This window comes from Amphiura filiformis, chromosome 16 (assembly GCF_039555335.1).
Source record: "Amphiura filiformis chromosome 16, Afil_fr2py, whole genome shotgun sequence".
Lineage (NCBI taxonomy): Eukaryota > Metazoa > Echinodermata > Ophiuroidea > Amphilepidida > Amphiuridae > Amphiura > Amphiura filiformis.
In genome coordinates this window covers 11,366,694-11,385,466 of record NC_092643.1, presented here as the reverse complement: position 1 = coordinate 11,385,466, position 18,773 = coordinate 11,366,694, and the positions used below count along the sequence as shown (strand labels likewise).

The following is an 18,773-nucleotide window of genomic DNA, read 5'->3' as shown; positions in this document are numbered from 1 at the left end:
AATTCCTGTTGAATTTGAGCTCGATTGGACCAATTTCGAAATTTGACCTTTGACCCTATAACTTGACCCTTGGGTCATGGATGGGGTCAACTGCTCTTGCATTGTGCTTAGGATGTCATAAGAAAGATTCCTGGTGAATTTCAGCTTAATCGGAACTTATACATGGATTTTGATTTTTTAAATTTTGATTGACCTTTTGACCCCCTTAATGACCTTTGACCTCAATGAAAAAAAACCCTTATGTACACTGACAAAATGCATTGTTCCAATTTTAATTAAAAAATTCTAACATGTTTAGTTCTTGAGATAAAAATTCTTAAAGTTATTCAGCTAAAAACAGGAAGTGACCCCTTAATGACCTTTGACCCCCAAAATAAAAATACCATGCATACATCAGGTAACACTGATTCATGTGTGATGGTTATATTACTCTGGTCTGTTTACATTTTGAGATAAATTTTTTTTGAATTTTTTTGATATTTTTGGTTTTTGACCGGAAGTAACCCCTATAATGACCTTTGACCCCAAAACTGTAGGCATCCTAAAGACCCTGGCTAGTAGCAATGCATGTGTGCTAAAGGCGACTCTCTGCTATATAATTTGTAAAGACAGTGATTTTTTGAATATTTTTAGCTTTCAGACCGGAAATGACCCCCCTTAATGACCTTTGACCTCAATTCTTTTTAGCAAGTTTTAAGCACTGCCCTATGTTGATTCATATGCATGAGTCACATGATCATTGCATGTAATTTGTGGAAGGAGTAGCATTTTTTGTGAAATCAACATTTTTGACCATAAGGTCAAGGTCAAAGGTCAGCGAGGTCAAAGTGAAATGGAAGGTTTGGCCTAGCCCAGTGGTCATTTGGATCAAGTATGGTTGAAATCTGTCAATGCCTGGCGGAGCTAGAGCATTTTGATTGGTTGCCAGAAGAAGAAAGAAAGAAAGAATTAGAAGAAGACAGAACAAGCCGACGTTCGTCGTCGGCTTGTAAAGAAAGAAGAAGAAGAAAGAAAGAATTGGAAGAAGACAGAACAAGCCGACATTCGTCGTCGGCTTGTAAAAAGAAACAAAAAACTTCCAAGGCCTTTATCATACGCAATTTACCGCTTAAAAATAATTGCCGACTGACCTACACTAATTTATTTTTTATGTTACGCCAATCAAACAATTTTTTTTTAGGCCTAATGCTTACTACTGTTCAAATTCCCAAGTCACTATACTCTATTTCACTACTTCAAGTCAGCAGCACTAGCTTTGAAGTTCAGCATGTTCTGCTTTAACTTAGCCTTACTTGGTATGTGTGCATACTTTTATTTGCGCAAAGTTTTATTTATCAAAGTGGCTCATATGGACATGCAAGAAATAACCCTAAGCTAAAGCAGCTAATGCTGAACTTCAAGGATAGCCGCTGACTGGAGGTAGTAAATAGAGTATACCCGAGAGTATAGTGTACTCGGTTACAAATTTATTAACTTTACTATAATGTATGTTAAATTCTTATTCTTGCTTATTTCTCAACCGCTGACTTTGGTGTGATTGGACCAGATCATGTCACATGACTTGTGAGGATGGTAGACGATTGAATACCAGCAGGAGCAATGAGATTATTGTAGCACTGTAGCAGTAAGGCAATGAAAAAAAACATGTTCTACGGGCCCGACCAATCCAGAATTTGCGTTTTGGAGATTTTTGTTTTTTTAATTTTGCTTAAATCAACCATTTGGCCAAAATTTATTCATTTTGGCTGAAAATTATTAGAAAAATATGTTTGCAAAAAAATTATTTTAGATATTGGTGATATTTTAGGGTAATTTTAGCCTCCATGGGTTTTTTTGTGGCCTAAGCCTGTATTTTACAGAATACTCACCACAACTAACTTGATAATAAGGTTGTTCTCATATGCCGATTGTAGCCTATGGTTTTCTGTTTAAAAAAATAAAAAGTTTAATACATGAGAACAAAATGAACTTTAATCAAACATTATATACACACACACATTTATGTACTGCAATTATTTGCCACAATAAGCTTTGTCAGCAGTTGTTGTTTATCACAGTTATAACACCAGCTGATGGACATTTGTGGTCAGGTAAAAATATTCAAGGTTAGCACAACATTTAGTAACACTAAACATTTAATTGTACACTCAGATGTATAATTGGCTATAATATTATACATGGAGTCTTACACAATAGTTTCAATACATCCACATAAAAGTTCATCTATTATTTGCAAAAACCCAGAGCTTATTTGATAAAATAGTTTAGAACATTTGATCTCTAATGTGCAAATGGTCGTGTGACATTTGGTGAAAATACTTTTTAAATATCATATAATTAATTGGAACTCGCTTTTATGGGACACCCTGTACAGTAACAAAACCCAAAACCACAACCTACCCCAGTCGTTAAGCCATTTGGCTAGGTTCCTATAGAATCCATTGGTAACCAATATAACAACAGCATAGACACAGCTAGGTAAAGAAAACATAATGGATCCTGTGGTGGTCTTCACATCATATCTCTCCATGATGTAATCTTCGCACTTGAAACTAGCCAACATAACGAAGAACGCCATCACAAGGATCACAAAGATTATCGGCGCTGACACCGCATATTTCTTGAGTTGGCGTTTCCATTTTGGGTAGTAGGGTTCTTTGCGACCAGTAACTGCATTGATGGTTAGCACACCGACAAATTCTGCTCTGGCTTCTTCAAATTTGACCATACCTGCAGAACAAAATTAGAAGAGTATAGGCATTGTAATTTGTGATGTATGACAAGAAGTAGTGATTTGACATTTGACTCATTCTCTGCCTGATATTATTAAACACTGATTTAAAAAAGAACCTGCCATTCTTCTTCTTGTTGGAAATCCCTTCTTTTTGATGAGCACCAAGCTAATTCAGTTTGTTGTTAAATATTTTGCCATGATGGGTATTAATGCATTGTGTAACACAAAATGATAAAAATTAAGGACCAATTAATTACATGTAGTTTACGTAGTCATGCATAAGATTTATCTCAAATTAACATGTTGCTTTAAATTATAGCGAAATATACTTGAGCTAGCATATAGTGTTATAGAAGAATTTTATTTTTGGTTTTACATGATTCTATTTAATTTCAATACCATCAAAATCACCATCCTCGTCGGTTAGATGAAGTATTCGTACAATACGGTGTCGTAACACTAGTATACCATTTTCCATACCTACACCGGTATTATGACAAGTCATGTCGATGAAAGTGTAGGTGAATAAAAAAAATACAGCAAAAACAATGAACATGAGCTTAGTACCTCGCATTATCTCATAGCATGCAATATTTGATAGAAATCAAAGAGATTAAACGCAAAGAAAATACAGTCCGACTCACTAGGATCCACAACATGCTCATCTATCAGGGGAACAGTTCTTAAACCAGTCAATGAATTTTGAAAAACAGCAGGTGTGCTACAAATCGCACTTCTGGAAAGTCAGGCGAGCTACATGTTTGCTGTTAATTGCACTCGGTAAAGATTTTAGGTGTGCTATCATTTGCACTCGGTAAGAAGTTTAGGTGGGCTATTTGAATTAGAAGCATTGGTGTTGAATGTGGGACTACAATGTACAGGTGGGCTTACTCAAACAACTCAAACACCAAACTTTTGACACGAATATCGTATATATATATTACATCATTAAGCTTGTAGGTTTTCCACGTCTTGTACTGGACCCATTTGTTTTTTTTGTCCGCCATGATGAGTAGTATAAACTGATATTTCTATCGGCAAACCTCGGTACAATTTTATCATAGCGCTACACTCACCGCTGACAGATCACACGTGTGTAGGTCATGTCAAAATATTAAATCAGCCTTGTTCAGCTTCTAAATAATTATACAGTTCAGTTGAATGCATAAACATTACCACATTTACTACGGTGGTCAATGGCATGTCATGTCTTTGTTGTGACATGAACAGCACGTTATCATATTTCGTAGCGTGACCTCACAAGAAAGGTCAGCTAATTTACATATTAAATTGTCGAAAACGGCCAATCAGCTTAGTAGAAAAGATATTGTTTGGGTCGTCACCTTTGTAAAGGCCATGACGTCGATTTATTTTATGCAAATCACTTTCGGGAACCGCTGCAACTTTGGAAACTCCTTGAGGTGACAAGGTGCGCTATAAATCGCACTCGGTAAAGTGATTTAAGGTGGGCTCTATGCGCGCGAGCGCACTCGCGCGCCTTAAAATGCATTGACTGTTAAACCCCAATCCATTTGTACACCCATTTAATGACCTTTGAAGATTTGGGTACAAAAACTCATACTCTGCAACTTTGAGGTCAAATTTTGCACTATGATTATGTAATTGAGGTTATTGGACTTGCCATTAGGATGAGGCCATTGTGATCCATAGTGAATTGTACCGCTTTATAAAGCCGATTTATTTGTTTGGAGACAAAAATAGTGTACCTCCTGCATTTATCAACAAAAGCCCTCTTGCGTAGACAAGTATGCAATTTAAATCAAAGTTTACTGGAGACATGGCAGACACATCTGGAGCCGGAGGTACGCTATTTTGCCCTCAATGAGCGATATGGAAGAGAGAGTACGTCCTCTTTTATTCTAATCTCTTTGTTCAGATAAAACAAATAATGGGCATGGGTGGAAGTTTCAGTGCAATTTTATAAACATACTTTTAAAAAACCTAGGAAGGATGAATCCTATGAAATGAATTCCAAAATTAGGGTTAACAGATTAGAATTTTAATAAGGGTAGCCACTGGTTCTCAACTTTGGTTTGGGTGGTGATGTGTGGCTGGGACTTTAAAAAATTACCCAAATTTAAACCAACTTCATCGAAAAACAAACCAGAAATTACACCAATTTTTGAAATTTTTTTGTAAATTTTGCCCAAAAATAATGAAAATTGGCACATTTCAAGAAAATTTTGAAATACACCCTTTCTTAAAACAAAGTTTAATGAAATTCAGGGCCATCAATAAACTAAAATGTCTGACAATTTTCCCAGAGTTTAAGCTAAATGACTGAAAATGTACCCTGAATCTGCCGCACATCCCCGTACATCACATTTCCACAAAGATTCCCCTGGGATTTAAAGCTGCTCCGGAAATGATCAAGATTCTATTTCAACTTACCGTATGTGCCCCAGTGATAGGCCATTGTAGCACACTTGCGTTTCCATGATTCTAAGAATAGAGTTGTCCAGATAAGGTTGAATATGGCGAAGACGGCGTATCCATGGCTAGACTTGCCAAAGAATGTGTAGTACAGGTAATAGAATAGACCGACACCTGCTGGCAGGAATAAGGCCTTTGTGTAGAATCCTAAGAATGAGAAGTAGATGCCCATGGCTTCACCAAAATACTCCCGGATTCTCTCTGCAAATAAACGTTAATTCCATAACATGTATTTGGAATAAGAGCTCTGTATTTTCAGTTGTGCAAATGTTTTTAGGCTAAAACAAAAGACAAATTCTTTCCTCGAAAGCTGTGCAGTGTGCGCATTCGGTTTTTTTAAAGTGATTTACTGCATTAAAAACATCTTTTTTTTTCCTAATTTTTATATCTAATCTACTCTATCTGCTCTGATTTGACATTAAATATTTGTGATTGAGGCATGTTTAATTACGTTACCATAAAACCTGATTCTAAAAAGAAATTATATAAATAAAAAAACACATTTTGCATTTGGGTTTTCAGGCCACCTACAGGCCAAAGATGGAAATAGTTGGGATCACTCACTATTCCGAAAATTCAATTGGTTTCGGAATTGTAAACCTTTATTCCATTTAGCATATCTATTCTTCAGTAGCATAACTGTATAGCGTATCTTCAGTAGAGCACATGTATACGTCACCTAATTTTTATATCTAACTACTCTATCTGCACTGATTTGACATTAAATATTCGTGATTTGAGGCATGTTTATGTTACCATAAAACCTGATTCTAAAAAGAAATTATATAAATAAAAAAACACATTTTGCATTTGGGTTTACAGGCCACCTACAGGCCAAAGATGGAAATAGTTGGGATCACTCACTATTCAGAAAATTCAATTAGTTTTGGAATTATTGACCTTTAATTCATTCAGCATATCTTCAGTAGTGTATAGCGTATCTTCAGTAGCGCACATGTGTGCATACATTGAAATATCGGCATTGTCCCTTAATAGGCCCGTAAAATGGCGGCACTCCCTAGCTTACTGAAAAAAAGTACGCGAGTTCATGCAGAGGTGCTGGACGTGATGACGTTAAAATTTGAACGGTTGAATGTCGGGGGCGAGCGCCGTATGAATAGGCCTATGAAATTTTATTTTTTATTTTATTTAAATTTATTTAGGCCTAAATTTATTTTTATTTTATTTGACAATAAACAAAAGTAAAAAAAAAGAAATTGGTCTAGACCTATAAATAAAAGCAGGCCTAGTTATAAAATATAAGTAAAATCAAATTATGAAACCGTAGGCCTAGGTCTAGACCTATATGCCTAAATTACGTTAAACAAAAATAATAAATGGGCCTAGGCTAAGACGCTTAGTTAATTAATTTCTAATACAGTCTACGGAATAAATGCCATATTTTTAGGACAAACATAATTTCCATGTATTAAATCATGCTATTTATTCCGTCTAAATTGGAAAGGACTAAGCAAATGAGAATTATTATATATAATATAATTGTTTTAATATTTGTCACAATTGGTTCTTAAACTTTTATTGGGCTTATAAAATATAGGCCTAGACGGAATAAATAGTAGGCCCTATTTGTCATTAAATGTTCATAACATTCTATTTATTCCGTTAGAAAACACAAATAATAATGATCGAAAGGCCTAATCTTAATTTACACAGAATAAATTGCATTTGTATACGGTACTCGGTAGCCTAAATGATCATTATACTAGGCCACTAGGCCTTACCCTCTATTGTCTAATTTGTGCCCTAATGATAATAAATGCTATTTATTCCGTTGAAACAAACACAAATATGAAGATCACATTAAATAGGTCACTTACTGTTATATGCCTAGACATATGATGCTTGTGGACTCATGGACTTCAATAAAATATCCGGGTAATATGCAAATTATACATTCATGCATCGGGGCCACTGCATCAACACGAAGGGGTATTACATGTATATAGTAGGCCTATGGTACAAACACGCAGCTTGTTGTTGAGTACAAGAACATTCAGCAACTCTACCATGCATGCATGTCTAATATACGTGTTACGGTGAAAATATGTTTCTGCACTGCTCAAGCAATGAGTGCACGTACACACATGCTGTAATTGCTGTTGAGTGCAGAGCTGTCATGGCTGTGTAGTACAACTTCAAGCATACCCGAGCCAACGTTCAAGAGTGCAATGCTGTGAATTGAGCTCTAATAACATGTACGGTCTATGTCGTGTATGTTGTGTACGTATTTTGCATAGGCATGACAAGCAGTGCGAGTGAGTGCAGAGCTGTTCAAGCATACCCGAGCCTACGTTCGCTACACAAAAGTTTGCGATTTTCTCGTCTGTATAAACAAGCCCCCTGGAACAAATAGGTCCGTCTAAAACAAATAGATCAGTAACCACTTCTTTCTTAACCTTCTTCCCCAAAACTATCCTAGCCCCTCTTTTGCTGGTCATAAAATCCCCCAAAAGAAATCCCTTTTCTCACCCCTCCGGGCGGGTGTTAATTTAAGCTTGTTTGCTATTTTTATTTTGGTGGACGCTATATATTAGTCCTTAATAGGCCCGCCCTATGGAGCTACAACACGTAAAAATCACCAATACGGGCTTATTAAGGGACTAATATAAGTGTGTTGGATATCGTCAAGCTTTATATTAGTCCCTTAATAGGCCCGCCCTATGGAGCTTCAACACGTTAAATTCGCCAATACTGGCTTATTAAGGTACTAATATAAGTGTGTTTGATATCGTCAAGCTTTATATTAGTCCTTAATAGGCCCGCCCTATGGAGCTTCAACACGTTAAAATCACCAATACGGGCTTATTAAGGGACTAATATAAGTGTGTTGGATATCGTCAAGCTTTATATTAGTCCCTTAATAGGCCCGCCCTATGGAGTTTCAACACGTAAAAAGTACCAATACGGCCTTATTAAGGGACTAATATATAGCGCCTGACCATAATAAAAATAATACAATAGCAAACAAGTTTATATTAATACCGGGTCCCGGAGGGACGAAAAAGGGATTTCTTTGGGGATATATTTTCCAGCAAAAAGGGGCTAGGATAGTTTTGGGGGAAGAAGGTTAACAAGAAGTGGTTACGGATCTATTTGTTTCAGACGGGCCTATTTGTTCCAGGGGACTTATTTGTTCTGACGGACTTATTTAAATTGGAAGTGGACAAGCCTACAATAAATCAAATGTTATTTCATAATTAATTATTACGGTCCTATGGAATACGGAATAAATGCTATGTTCATAGGATAAAAAAATGTGTAATCGTGCTATTTATTCCGTTTGAAATTGAAAGGTCTGAGCTTTGAAGTAGGCCTAATTATGATAATTATGTCCTTATTAATTCTACGGAATAAATGCTATACTTATAGGCCTAGGACAAATTATAATTTTTATATAATCGTGCTATTTATTCCGTTTGAAATTGAAAGGTCTGAGCTTAGAAGTAGGCCTAATTATGATAAGTATGTCCTTATTAATTCTACGGAATAAATGCTATACTTATAGGACAAATTATAATTTTTATATAATAATGCTATTTATTCCGTTTGAAATTGAAAGGTCTGAGCTTAGAAGTAGGCCTAATTATGATAATTATGTCCTTATTAATTCTACGGAATAAATGCTATAGGCCTACTTATAGGACAAATTATAATTTTTATATAATAATGCTATTTATTCCGTTTGAAATTGAAAGGTCTGAGCTTAGAAGTAGGCCTAATTAGGATAATTATGTCCTTATTAATTCTACGGAATAAATGCTATACTTATAGGACAAATTATAATTTTTATATAATCATGCTATTTATTCCGTTTAAATTGGAAAGCGCTAGTTATTGAAAATGGTCATTATTGTTTCATATGTCAACGGAATAAATGCCATGTTCATATATTTATTTATTAAATTATTTAAAAACATATTTACTTAGTTTATTTTTTATTTATTTAAAATATTAATTAAATAAATAAAATTTATGAAATGTATTGATTAAAATATTTATTAAATCGTTTATTTATTTATTAAAATATTTATTTATTTATTTATGAATTTATTAAAATTATTTATATATTTATTTCATTATTTATTTATTTATTAGATGTATTTATCAAAATATTTATCAAATCTTGTTTTAAATTATTAATTAATTTATTAAGCAATTTATTATTATATTAAATGAATTTAAAAAAATTAAATCATTTATTTTATTTTATTATTTTTTAATTATTTATTAAATTATTTTATTTATTTAGGCCTATTATTTATTTATTTATTTATTTATTTATTTATTTATTTATTTATTTATTTATTTATTTATTTATTTATTTATTTAATCATTTATTAAATCATTTTTATTCACGCTCTTGCTGGTGTGCTGTGCAGGGCGCGTCAGTAGCGCGACCTTTTGCTTTGAGTGCTACTGCGTACAATACGCTGTATATTTTCAGTAAGCTAGGGGTCTTTATTTTATACGGGCTTTTTAGAGGACAATGCCGAAATATCATGGCCATTGGAATAGTGGTTCTTGTTCTGGTTGCGGTACCACTTAACACCCCCTCGCAGGAGCCAAACTAGCAGGAATGGTGCAAACGGCTTGTTTACTTGATGTTGGCGTAATACTGGGTTACAGTGCCTTAAATTTGTCTTTTTCCTCTTTTGAGGTTATATGGTCGGGTAGGGCATTCCAATCCACCAATGTTTTTGGAATAAAGCAATACTTGAAACCCGGTGGGTTCAGTTTGTATTTAAAGGTATGACGTATGACCGTTCCAGGATTTGAAAATGACCACCATTTCACGGGGAATCAAGGACATTTGTAGAAATTTACCCCCTATTTTGGGCAAAATCAAGGACAATTTACCCCCAAATAATCCCCCTATTTTTATTATTTAGAGGACGCATATCCATGGCATTTTCATTTCACCCCCCTTATTACCATGATCACAGGGAATCAAGGACATTTTTTCTGAAAAAATACCCCTATTTTTACCATTTCAAGGACGCTTTTGAATTTTGCCTCCTATTTCACGGGTGGAATCAATTTTGTGTGGAATTATTAAAAAACGGACAGAAAAAGTACAAAAAACAAAAACTGTAGCGGTAGAACGCGAACGAAAGTCCTAGAAATACACCGTATTTTTAATTTCAAGGACAATTTTGCTCCAAAACACCCCTAATTTGGACAATCGCGAACAATTTTTCCTCGAAAATTCCGCGGACATTTCTTGAAAAGTACCCGTAATTAGAACCATCATGCGTACACATCGTCAGTGGAGAGTGAACCCACCGGGACTTGAAACAGATTTTGTTGGTAGCTTGATGAAATATTGTCACTCTCGCTGTCTTCCTGCGCATCTCCAGGGGCTCCCATTCTAGATTTGTCGTCATCTTTGTTACATTGCTCTTATTTGCGTAATCATGACAAACAAATCGAGCCACCCTGTTTTGTACAGTCTCTAGTTTCTGTTTTGAGTTCTTGTGTGTAAGGATCCCATACGGATCCGCTAAACTCCATACATGGTCTAACATGTGACAAGTGGACCTTCAAAGTAACACACCTAAATATGATAGCATACTTACCAATTGGTTGGTCCAAACTGAGCGTATTAAATGTGGCATACCATATCTTGGTGAGCCCTGCCAACTCCTCAGGAATGTGTAAAGGATATAGCTGAGCGATGAGCTTAGCATCGATGCACTTGGGAACTATAAGGGGAGGGAAAAAATTGGAAAATGTTGTAAATTATCGCCAGAAAAAGGTGTCTAAATACTTGATCACCTATACATACAAATAAATGTTATAAGGGTCTGCACTGCTTCTTGTCCATGGGCCTAAGAGGCTCTTGCTATGCCCCTGGCACGTTCTAAGCTACAAAAATTGTATTATGTAAAAAGAGACACATATAGCAGCCGACAAGTGCATCTTTTGATGGATGTACACATAGTCATTTTCTCCTCATGCTTACGATGCATTCTGTGTTTCAAACAAAAGTGTTTAGGATTGGAGTGTGGCAGGGTTGTTTGATTTAAATTAAATTACTGATTTAAATCGCGTAAATTGCGATTTAAATCACTTGATTTTTTTTAAATCACTGATTTAAATCAACTTTTTTCATTTTTTACCATTTTTGATAAATGTAAGTTAATTTCTTTCTTAAATTGACTGTTTTACTTCATTCCTGATGTTTTTACAACTTTTGGATACAATTAAAATACCTCTATGATGTCACTTTATCTATTGCTAAAAATTCAAAAAGGTTCTCCCCCATGATTTTTGCCAAATTTTTTCTTTGAAATTTTCACATGTAAAAACATGTTTTGAATTTTTGTAAATACCTGATAGTATTGGGCATAATAGTCTAGCATTCCACTGGTCTCTTTTGAATTTATAATGGGGTATGGCAGTTCTTGGAATTAAAAAAAAAATCGATTTAAATTTTTAAAAATCTGATTTAAAAAAAAATTTAAATAAAAAAATCAACAACCCTGGAGTGTGGGCGGGTGGAGGTATTGTGTATTTGATTCTGTGCGTGTCTGGTATAACTAACTTGTGTATAAAGGTGGTGTTTTGTTGTCATATCATTTTTTTAAAGAAAACAACCAATTTGATTTTTTTTGAAATGACTATGCAAGAGCTGGAGCTGGACTCTTTAAAGTTTTATGATATATTGTAGTTGAAATATGTGTAATGTGTTATTTATTATAAACTGAGCTCAAAAAGAAACTTATATTTTGTTACAACTTGTGAATCACAAGGTCATATCTTAAAACACTGTCAATCAAAATGAACCAAAATTACACACAGGATTACTTTAATACTCTACTCAAAACACATGTCAGTAACCAAGCAGTTGTCCAACTGACACAACAGCAAAATGCACTGTCTTGGGACAGCTTCCTGGACTTCCTCCACTTTCACAGCCCAACATTTGACACACAGCACAAAAAATCTGTGAGAATGCACACAAGATCCTTGCACAGATGATAAAACGATGCTGCTTTCTGCTTTTCATACACTTTTTTCATGAAACAGGGCTGGGCTGTGAATGTGGTCCAGGAAGCTGTTCCATGTCAGCGCATTTTGCTGTTGTGTCAGTTGAATAACTGCTTGGTTACTGACATGTGTTAAGAGTAGAGTATTGAAGTAAACCTGTGTGTAATTTTGGTTCAATTTGATGGACAGGATTTCAAGATATGACCTTGTGAAAAATTATAAGTTTCTTTTTGAGCTCAGTTTAAGGGATCTGGAATGAGCATTTTGAGCGTTTCGACAGTATTTTTTGTGGGACATGAGAGCACATCAGACATATCGAATTGCATTCTGAATACGAAGAATGTCCTTCTGATATCAAATAATTTTCATATTTTGAAATTCGCAATGTAATACACATTTTATGACAAATTATTAAACAGTCCTCGAAGTAAGTTTCATAAATCTAATGACATATTCTTAAAGTGTATGTAGCTGGGAGGAAAAGCCGACGATCAATTGAAAATTTTGACCTTTCATATTGAAGATATGGATTTTTTCCCAAAAAGACCTAGGTTTTTTGGTGTTTTGGGGAAAAATCCATATCTTCAATACTGAAAGGTCAAAATTTTCAATTGATCGTCGGCATTTCTCCCAGCTACATACACTTTAAGAATATGTCATTAGATTTATAAAATTTACCGAGTACTGTTAAATATCAAAAATATAAATTTTAATCATTTGCCATAAAATGTGTATTACATTGCTAATTTCAAAATATGAAAATTATTTGATATCAGAAGGACATTATTCGTATTCAGAATGCAATTCGATTATGTCTGATGTGCTCATGTCCCACAATAAATACTGTCCAAACGTTCATACCCCACCCCTTAAATGTGCAATATTTATGTTTTGATTTCACTTGTCTCGGTGGGTTGGAGGGGTCACACCCCACTGGATGATAAGTGTTCGCGCTCCTGGCTCCTCCTGGCTAGCCTACCAGGACAATCTTTTATAATTTTTATTTTAAGACATGCTTTGTATACTGTGTATTTTTTATGTATTTTAGCCAGTTATGTATATAAATAAATAAATAAATAAATAAATAAATGATGATTTGATTTGATAATTTGCAGATCTAAAACTGTAGATTATTAAAACAGCTAGGATCCAATACAGTAGTTGTTCATCTAGTGTCATGACCACTTAACTGTTCAGAATACCTCAGAGCAGAACCCTGACCTCACACAAGGTCTGACCAAAGTTTATCAAAGCATATCAAATAAACATACAAAATGCTATTAAATACTTGTGTTTGTTATCATGATCAGCCGAATTAATGAGTCATATAATTGATTAAACATCAAACTTTAAACATTGTAATCAGTGCTTATCACAATAACATTCCTGGCATTTATCCTGCCAAACAAAACAAATGAAGTGATTTATAGTGCGCTACACACAGGCATAAACCCGCAAGCTTCAGAACATTTTACAAGAATTCGCTGACCACTGTGAACCAAGCCACACCATGTCATATAAAACATTAATTATAGCAACAATCACAGACTTGCACTCTAAACATACTGATACAACAAACAACAAACCCAGAATGACACAAAACTACAAATTGTGGAGACCTATAATGTACACAAATCAGTTTAGCAGCAGAAGCATTGACAAGTAAACCTGCCAGTTGTTTCTGCATGTACCATATTCATTCTATAAACGCCCATGCCCCTATAAGCGCCCGGGATAAGCACCCACCCAATGACTTAACACAACAAGCAAACTGATATCAGTTTATTAACTGCCCATGCAAATCTGAATCATGGTCTGAAACATAAAACACACTGATGACGATAGATGAATATTTTGGACCTTTTTTACGTCTTGATGGCCTAAACAATGTAAAATATAAGCACCCAAAATTATTTCGTTAAGCGCCCTGGGCAGTTAATGGAACAAATACGGAAAGTGAATTCTCTGGATTAGCTTGATGATAATTTTGGCAAAATGTGACTACAAAAAAACGTAGGTCAACTTGTTGGAGTTGAAGAGGCAAGATCTATACTTTAGGGAAATTAAAATCCATAGAAGTGATGTCACAAGACAATACAATCTAAGTTCTCCCTATTTGGTCCAGAGCAATAACGAGCTGATGACCCAACTGGTTTGCTTGAAAATCCTTATATCATGGATCCTATGTTAGCTCAGTGGTTAGAGCATGTACCCTGTGTGGTACAAGGTCCAAGGTTCAAGTCCTGGCACCGGTGCATATCCAAGATTTTTTACTTCTGCATGTTTTTTGAGGCTGTATTTAATTTGTACTATAGTCCATATGCCTTCCGCAAGGCAGTTAAGTAAAATCAAGATTTGTGATTTGTTTTCCAAAACTACTCATTTTGTGAAGGATTTTGGATTGCTTGCATTATTTCTCTAAAAATGTGTACTTATATATACCGTACTTTTCATCATTACGTTCAGAGATACAATAAAAAAATAATATCAAAATTACTGCCTTGAAGAAGGTAAGCAGACTATGGTACATGTGATGCATGTTCTTTCTCCACTTTCGTTTGAAATAAGAAAGGCAGCTTCTTTGATCTTGCACATAGAGTTCATGTGTTTCACTGTATGATGTGTACAAGCCTCTTGCCTTCCTTGTTCCTACATAGCTTATTTAAAGGAAACTACTCGTATTGGACAAACCACCTCGTTTTAAAGTGCCCATGAACAATGGTGGATTAGCTTTGTTATCCTGGCAATACAAGTAGCAAAACAAGGTATAAAACAAGTACTTATTCCACCCAAAGTAGCAAAACAAGGTACAAAACGAGTACTTATTACACCTAATGTGAAGTGTTTTGCCACCCAGCATTAACAAATCAATAAACAAGACAATGCTCCATACAAATAGTGACCAGAAGATCTCGAATTAGTTCTCATATTAGTACTCGTTTTGAAGTGGAATGTCAAGAGCTGGTCTTAAATTGCTACTTGTTTTGAAGTGGATTGTGTAACCAATACAAAGGGGAGACAAAAGATAATTCCTCATTGTTACAGGGAATTAAAAACGAGGTGGTTTGTCCAATACAAGTTACTTTTTTTTCACAGTGATTTAGCCTCGCACAATGAAAATGATACATTTGACTGAAACTGCATCAAAATTGAATCAGTCATTTCTGAGATAAACAAACCATTACATTCTTTTAAAAAAAGAAGAAAAAAAGAGAAAATGAATGAAGCGAATCTGCTTGTTTTGCCTGTTTCTCACTCTGACTTTCACATCATCAGATATATCATATGCTTGATCCCACCCCAGGTTTACTTACTGACACGTTGTCCTTTGTACAATACTAGCTTGGAGCACCCGGGAATGTCCTGTTTTTCATTGCTACGAATTTGCAGAAGTAAATAATAAATAATGCGTTGGCAATCACACGTTGTTAAGAAATGCTTGTCTGTCGAGAGAAAGAAATAAATAGTCTGGTTTAGTTGATGAAAAATAAAACAACTAAAAATAAACAGGTGAACAGACATTTGAAGTCAGGTTGGTCTGTCTGGAACAACCCTAAAAAATCACCAAAATCTGTAAAAATTTACAATTTTGTTTTAATCACTTTGCTCGTGATTTTTCAATCAAAATCAGCCAACTTTTGTAACAGCCTTTTATAACAACATAAAATCCAAAATCTGGGTTGGTTGGGTACCCAGGTTGGCACTTGGTTGGGTACCTAGAACATGTGCTTTTTTCTTTCATCGCTTTAGCCTCAAATTTAATATCTCTGTCCCAGATTTTTGTTACTTGCTGGGATATAATCTAATCTGATGATGTGTGTAAGACATATTGAACTTGTGTTTTCATTGTTGTACTGAGATGCTAATATATTTTGTGACCTGGTTCAAGCAAACAATCAGAACCAGGCAGAACCCAATTAGTTTTTGCATAATTTATTCATGCCACTATATTGGCTTCAAAATAGCAACATAAGTCATCTTATACAATAAATAGATAATGCTGTTGATGTGCATGCTGTTGCCATGGCTACTACTGCCAATACTGGAGATACAAACAATAGAAAGTATCTTGTCTCTTAAAGTAAAAATAGATAGTACTCAGCACTATCAATTGTTTACAGGGGGAAAAGCCAGCAGAAATTAAATGTGTACTTTTTTATTGAGACTATTATACATGGCTGTGTTATTTTGTGAAATATCAGTTCGGGGGCACTCGTAATAACCGGACGTCTCTGATTTCAAAGACGGGTCAGTGATTTCACATACGGGGTCTGTGATATCACATACGCCGAGCTTTGTTGACAGCTGGGCACTTGATGCAGCACATCGGAACGAAGCTGAGTGTATTAGAATAAGCTTTCATGTTTAGCAAATATCTACCTGTGCAAAAATTATATCTATCTGTGCAAATTGTGACAAATGGTCCCAGAACACACTTAGATTGCAATGGCCAAAATCAAATGTTTTGAAGAAAAAACAAACAACATCACCAGTGATGCCAACACCGCAGGGGCGTACAGGAGCGTAGCAAGCAGTAGGACAGGGTGGACAAAATCCAGAGGCCCTGAGCGTTCAGGGGCTCTGAGCAAAAGCAAAAATAAAGGGATAGTGCTAATAAAGGAGTTGTTACCCTAAGCACGGGGAGAATTTGTGACGCGCAAAAAATGCAAAAATTCACGAACTTTGGGTATAATCGCGAATTTTCGGTTTGGCCACAAATCTTATGATTTTCCCAAGATATCCATTTTTAAAGTATTCATTTTCCAAGTTTTCACAAAATTGAAAGAATCCATGGTGATCTGCAATACAATCTATGCAGAAAAAAGTATAGAAAATAAACCATAGGGCTTAAATTATAACGAATTCAACTCTGCGCCGCGTAACTTAATTTAAAAAACTGCAAATTATTTGAACTTTTGGGGAAAATGTGCGCATTTGGGAATATTATGGATAAATCGCGCAAATCATGATTTTCTAAAACTGGTGCGCGAAATTTACTCTAAAAAAATGTGCATTTTTCCGGTGTTTATGTTATACCCTGTACTGCTCCTTGTCCATGGGCCCCAAATGTTCTTGCGCTTGCTACGACCCTGTAGACATCTCTGGTAAGCTGGAACACCAGACTTTTAGATTCCCTTCTTTAATACCAGTAATTTATAAACCAAGATCCATCTTACCTTCATGAGGAAACTGGTCTAAATTGACTCGGCTGAATTCCCTCAAGTTGCCATCTTTGCAATGTTTCTTCAGACAAGCCATCTCTGCCCCTTCTAGTAGCCTCTTTTTACTCGCTCCAATCCTTAACACTGTCTCTTCTCCATTTTCATCTAGAGCCGTCTCTGCCTCTAGACCGGCGCCCCCATCATCACGCGAAGCCTGAATGCGTGATAGAAGCCATTCACGAGTAGCTGGACTGGTCTTCTTGGAGAACTCCAATATGCATAGAGGTTGAAAACGACTGCTATCCGGTTTAGTTAGGATGGAGCTTTTGACATCATGTGCGCATCCATCGTGACCGTGATGATGCGGACTGTGATCTCGCTAGGCCTGGAAGTTACCGGCATTTTTCATTCATGAGGTAGTTCAGGTTGATGGTATTTTCAGCATCTGATGAGAGCAACAAAGTTTCAAAATGTATTCATATTTGTTCCATTAAAAAACATCCATTATAATAGAGCACTCAAGCATAAGACACATTCTCCGATAAAGTGTCCAAAATGCCAAATATGTGTCGCCCATAGTTTCAAGTCGTATTCAGACTTGTTTCGTCAGAAAGAAATAACTTTTATTAATATAACTTATACTTAGGAGTTGCTTTTTAAAATGTGTGAGGCTAGAGGTTGTAACATGCCTAGAAAGAATAAAACAATAGAGCTGATTATGCATGTCCACTGTTTTCCTCCATGTCGCCAGCCAAGGTGTGTTCAGTATAATGTGTCCCTGCTCTCTAAACATGCGCGCATATAATGGATTATAGGTACTTTTCATTAGCTGGTATCATGTCCTAAATTTTATAAAGTATAAATCATCACAACACAGATTATTAAAATTTTTCCAACAGGTCTTTCAGATTATGTCGCCAATATTGTTCACAGATACGTTACCATATTTCTAATGGATAACAATCTGTGAAAATAATTGGCTAGATGAATGTTCTCATATGTGATGGATCAAGCAGGCTCCATAGTTATATTATATATATGGAACAAAACATAATGGTTTCAAAGTAAAAAAAATCAGGTCTATTAAGGGCAAAAAGTCCTGACGTTACGTTCATGCCTACACAGATACGCTACCTAAATTCTACTCTCCTCGGAAAAAACGCTGTGATAAATGAAGCAAAATACCATACCAGACTTTAGTACATTGGGTGATGACTGATCAAGTATGGGTATTAAGTCGGTCAGTTTTTACACTTGCACGATTAAGACAAAGATGGGAAAGGGTTTCACAGATACGTTACCACTGATACGCGTTACCCCCAATACGCATAAGTAATATTGCTTAAAAATGAAGTATTGTTGAAAAATCACCCATGCACTGTTTTGTGTTCTTAAACTATTAAAGTTTACGA

At 35.3% G+C, this 18,773-nt stretch overlaps 1 protein-coding gene across 1 annotated transcript in view; it reads right to left on the bottom strand.

Annotated features, from left to right (window-relative positions):
* LOC140172427 (anoctamin-10-like) overlaps nt 1–17,740 on the bottom strand; it is a gene marked incomplete at its 5' end in the record, with an annotated part of 43,272 nt that extends 25,532 nt beyond the window's left edge. Inside the window, 6 exons of the mRNA XM_072195575.1 lie at nt 1,869–1,924; nt 2,401–2,730; nt 5,147–5,389; nt 10,786–10,911; nt 15,514–15,642; nt 17,377–17,740. Coding sequence (XP_072051676.1) covers nt 1,869–1,924; nt 2,401–2,730; nt 5,147–5,389; nt 10,786–10,911; nt 15,514–15,642; nt 17,377–17,740 — 1,248 coding nt within the window. The remainder of the gene's footprint in view (nt 1–1,868; nt 1,925–2,400; nt 2,731–5,146; nt 5,390–10,785; nt 10,912–15,513; nt 15,643–17,376) is intronic.
* Between the last annotated feature and the right edge of the window lie 1,033 nt (nt 17,741–18,773).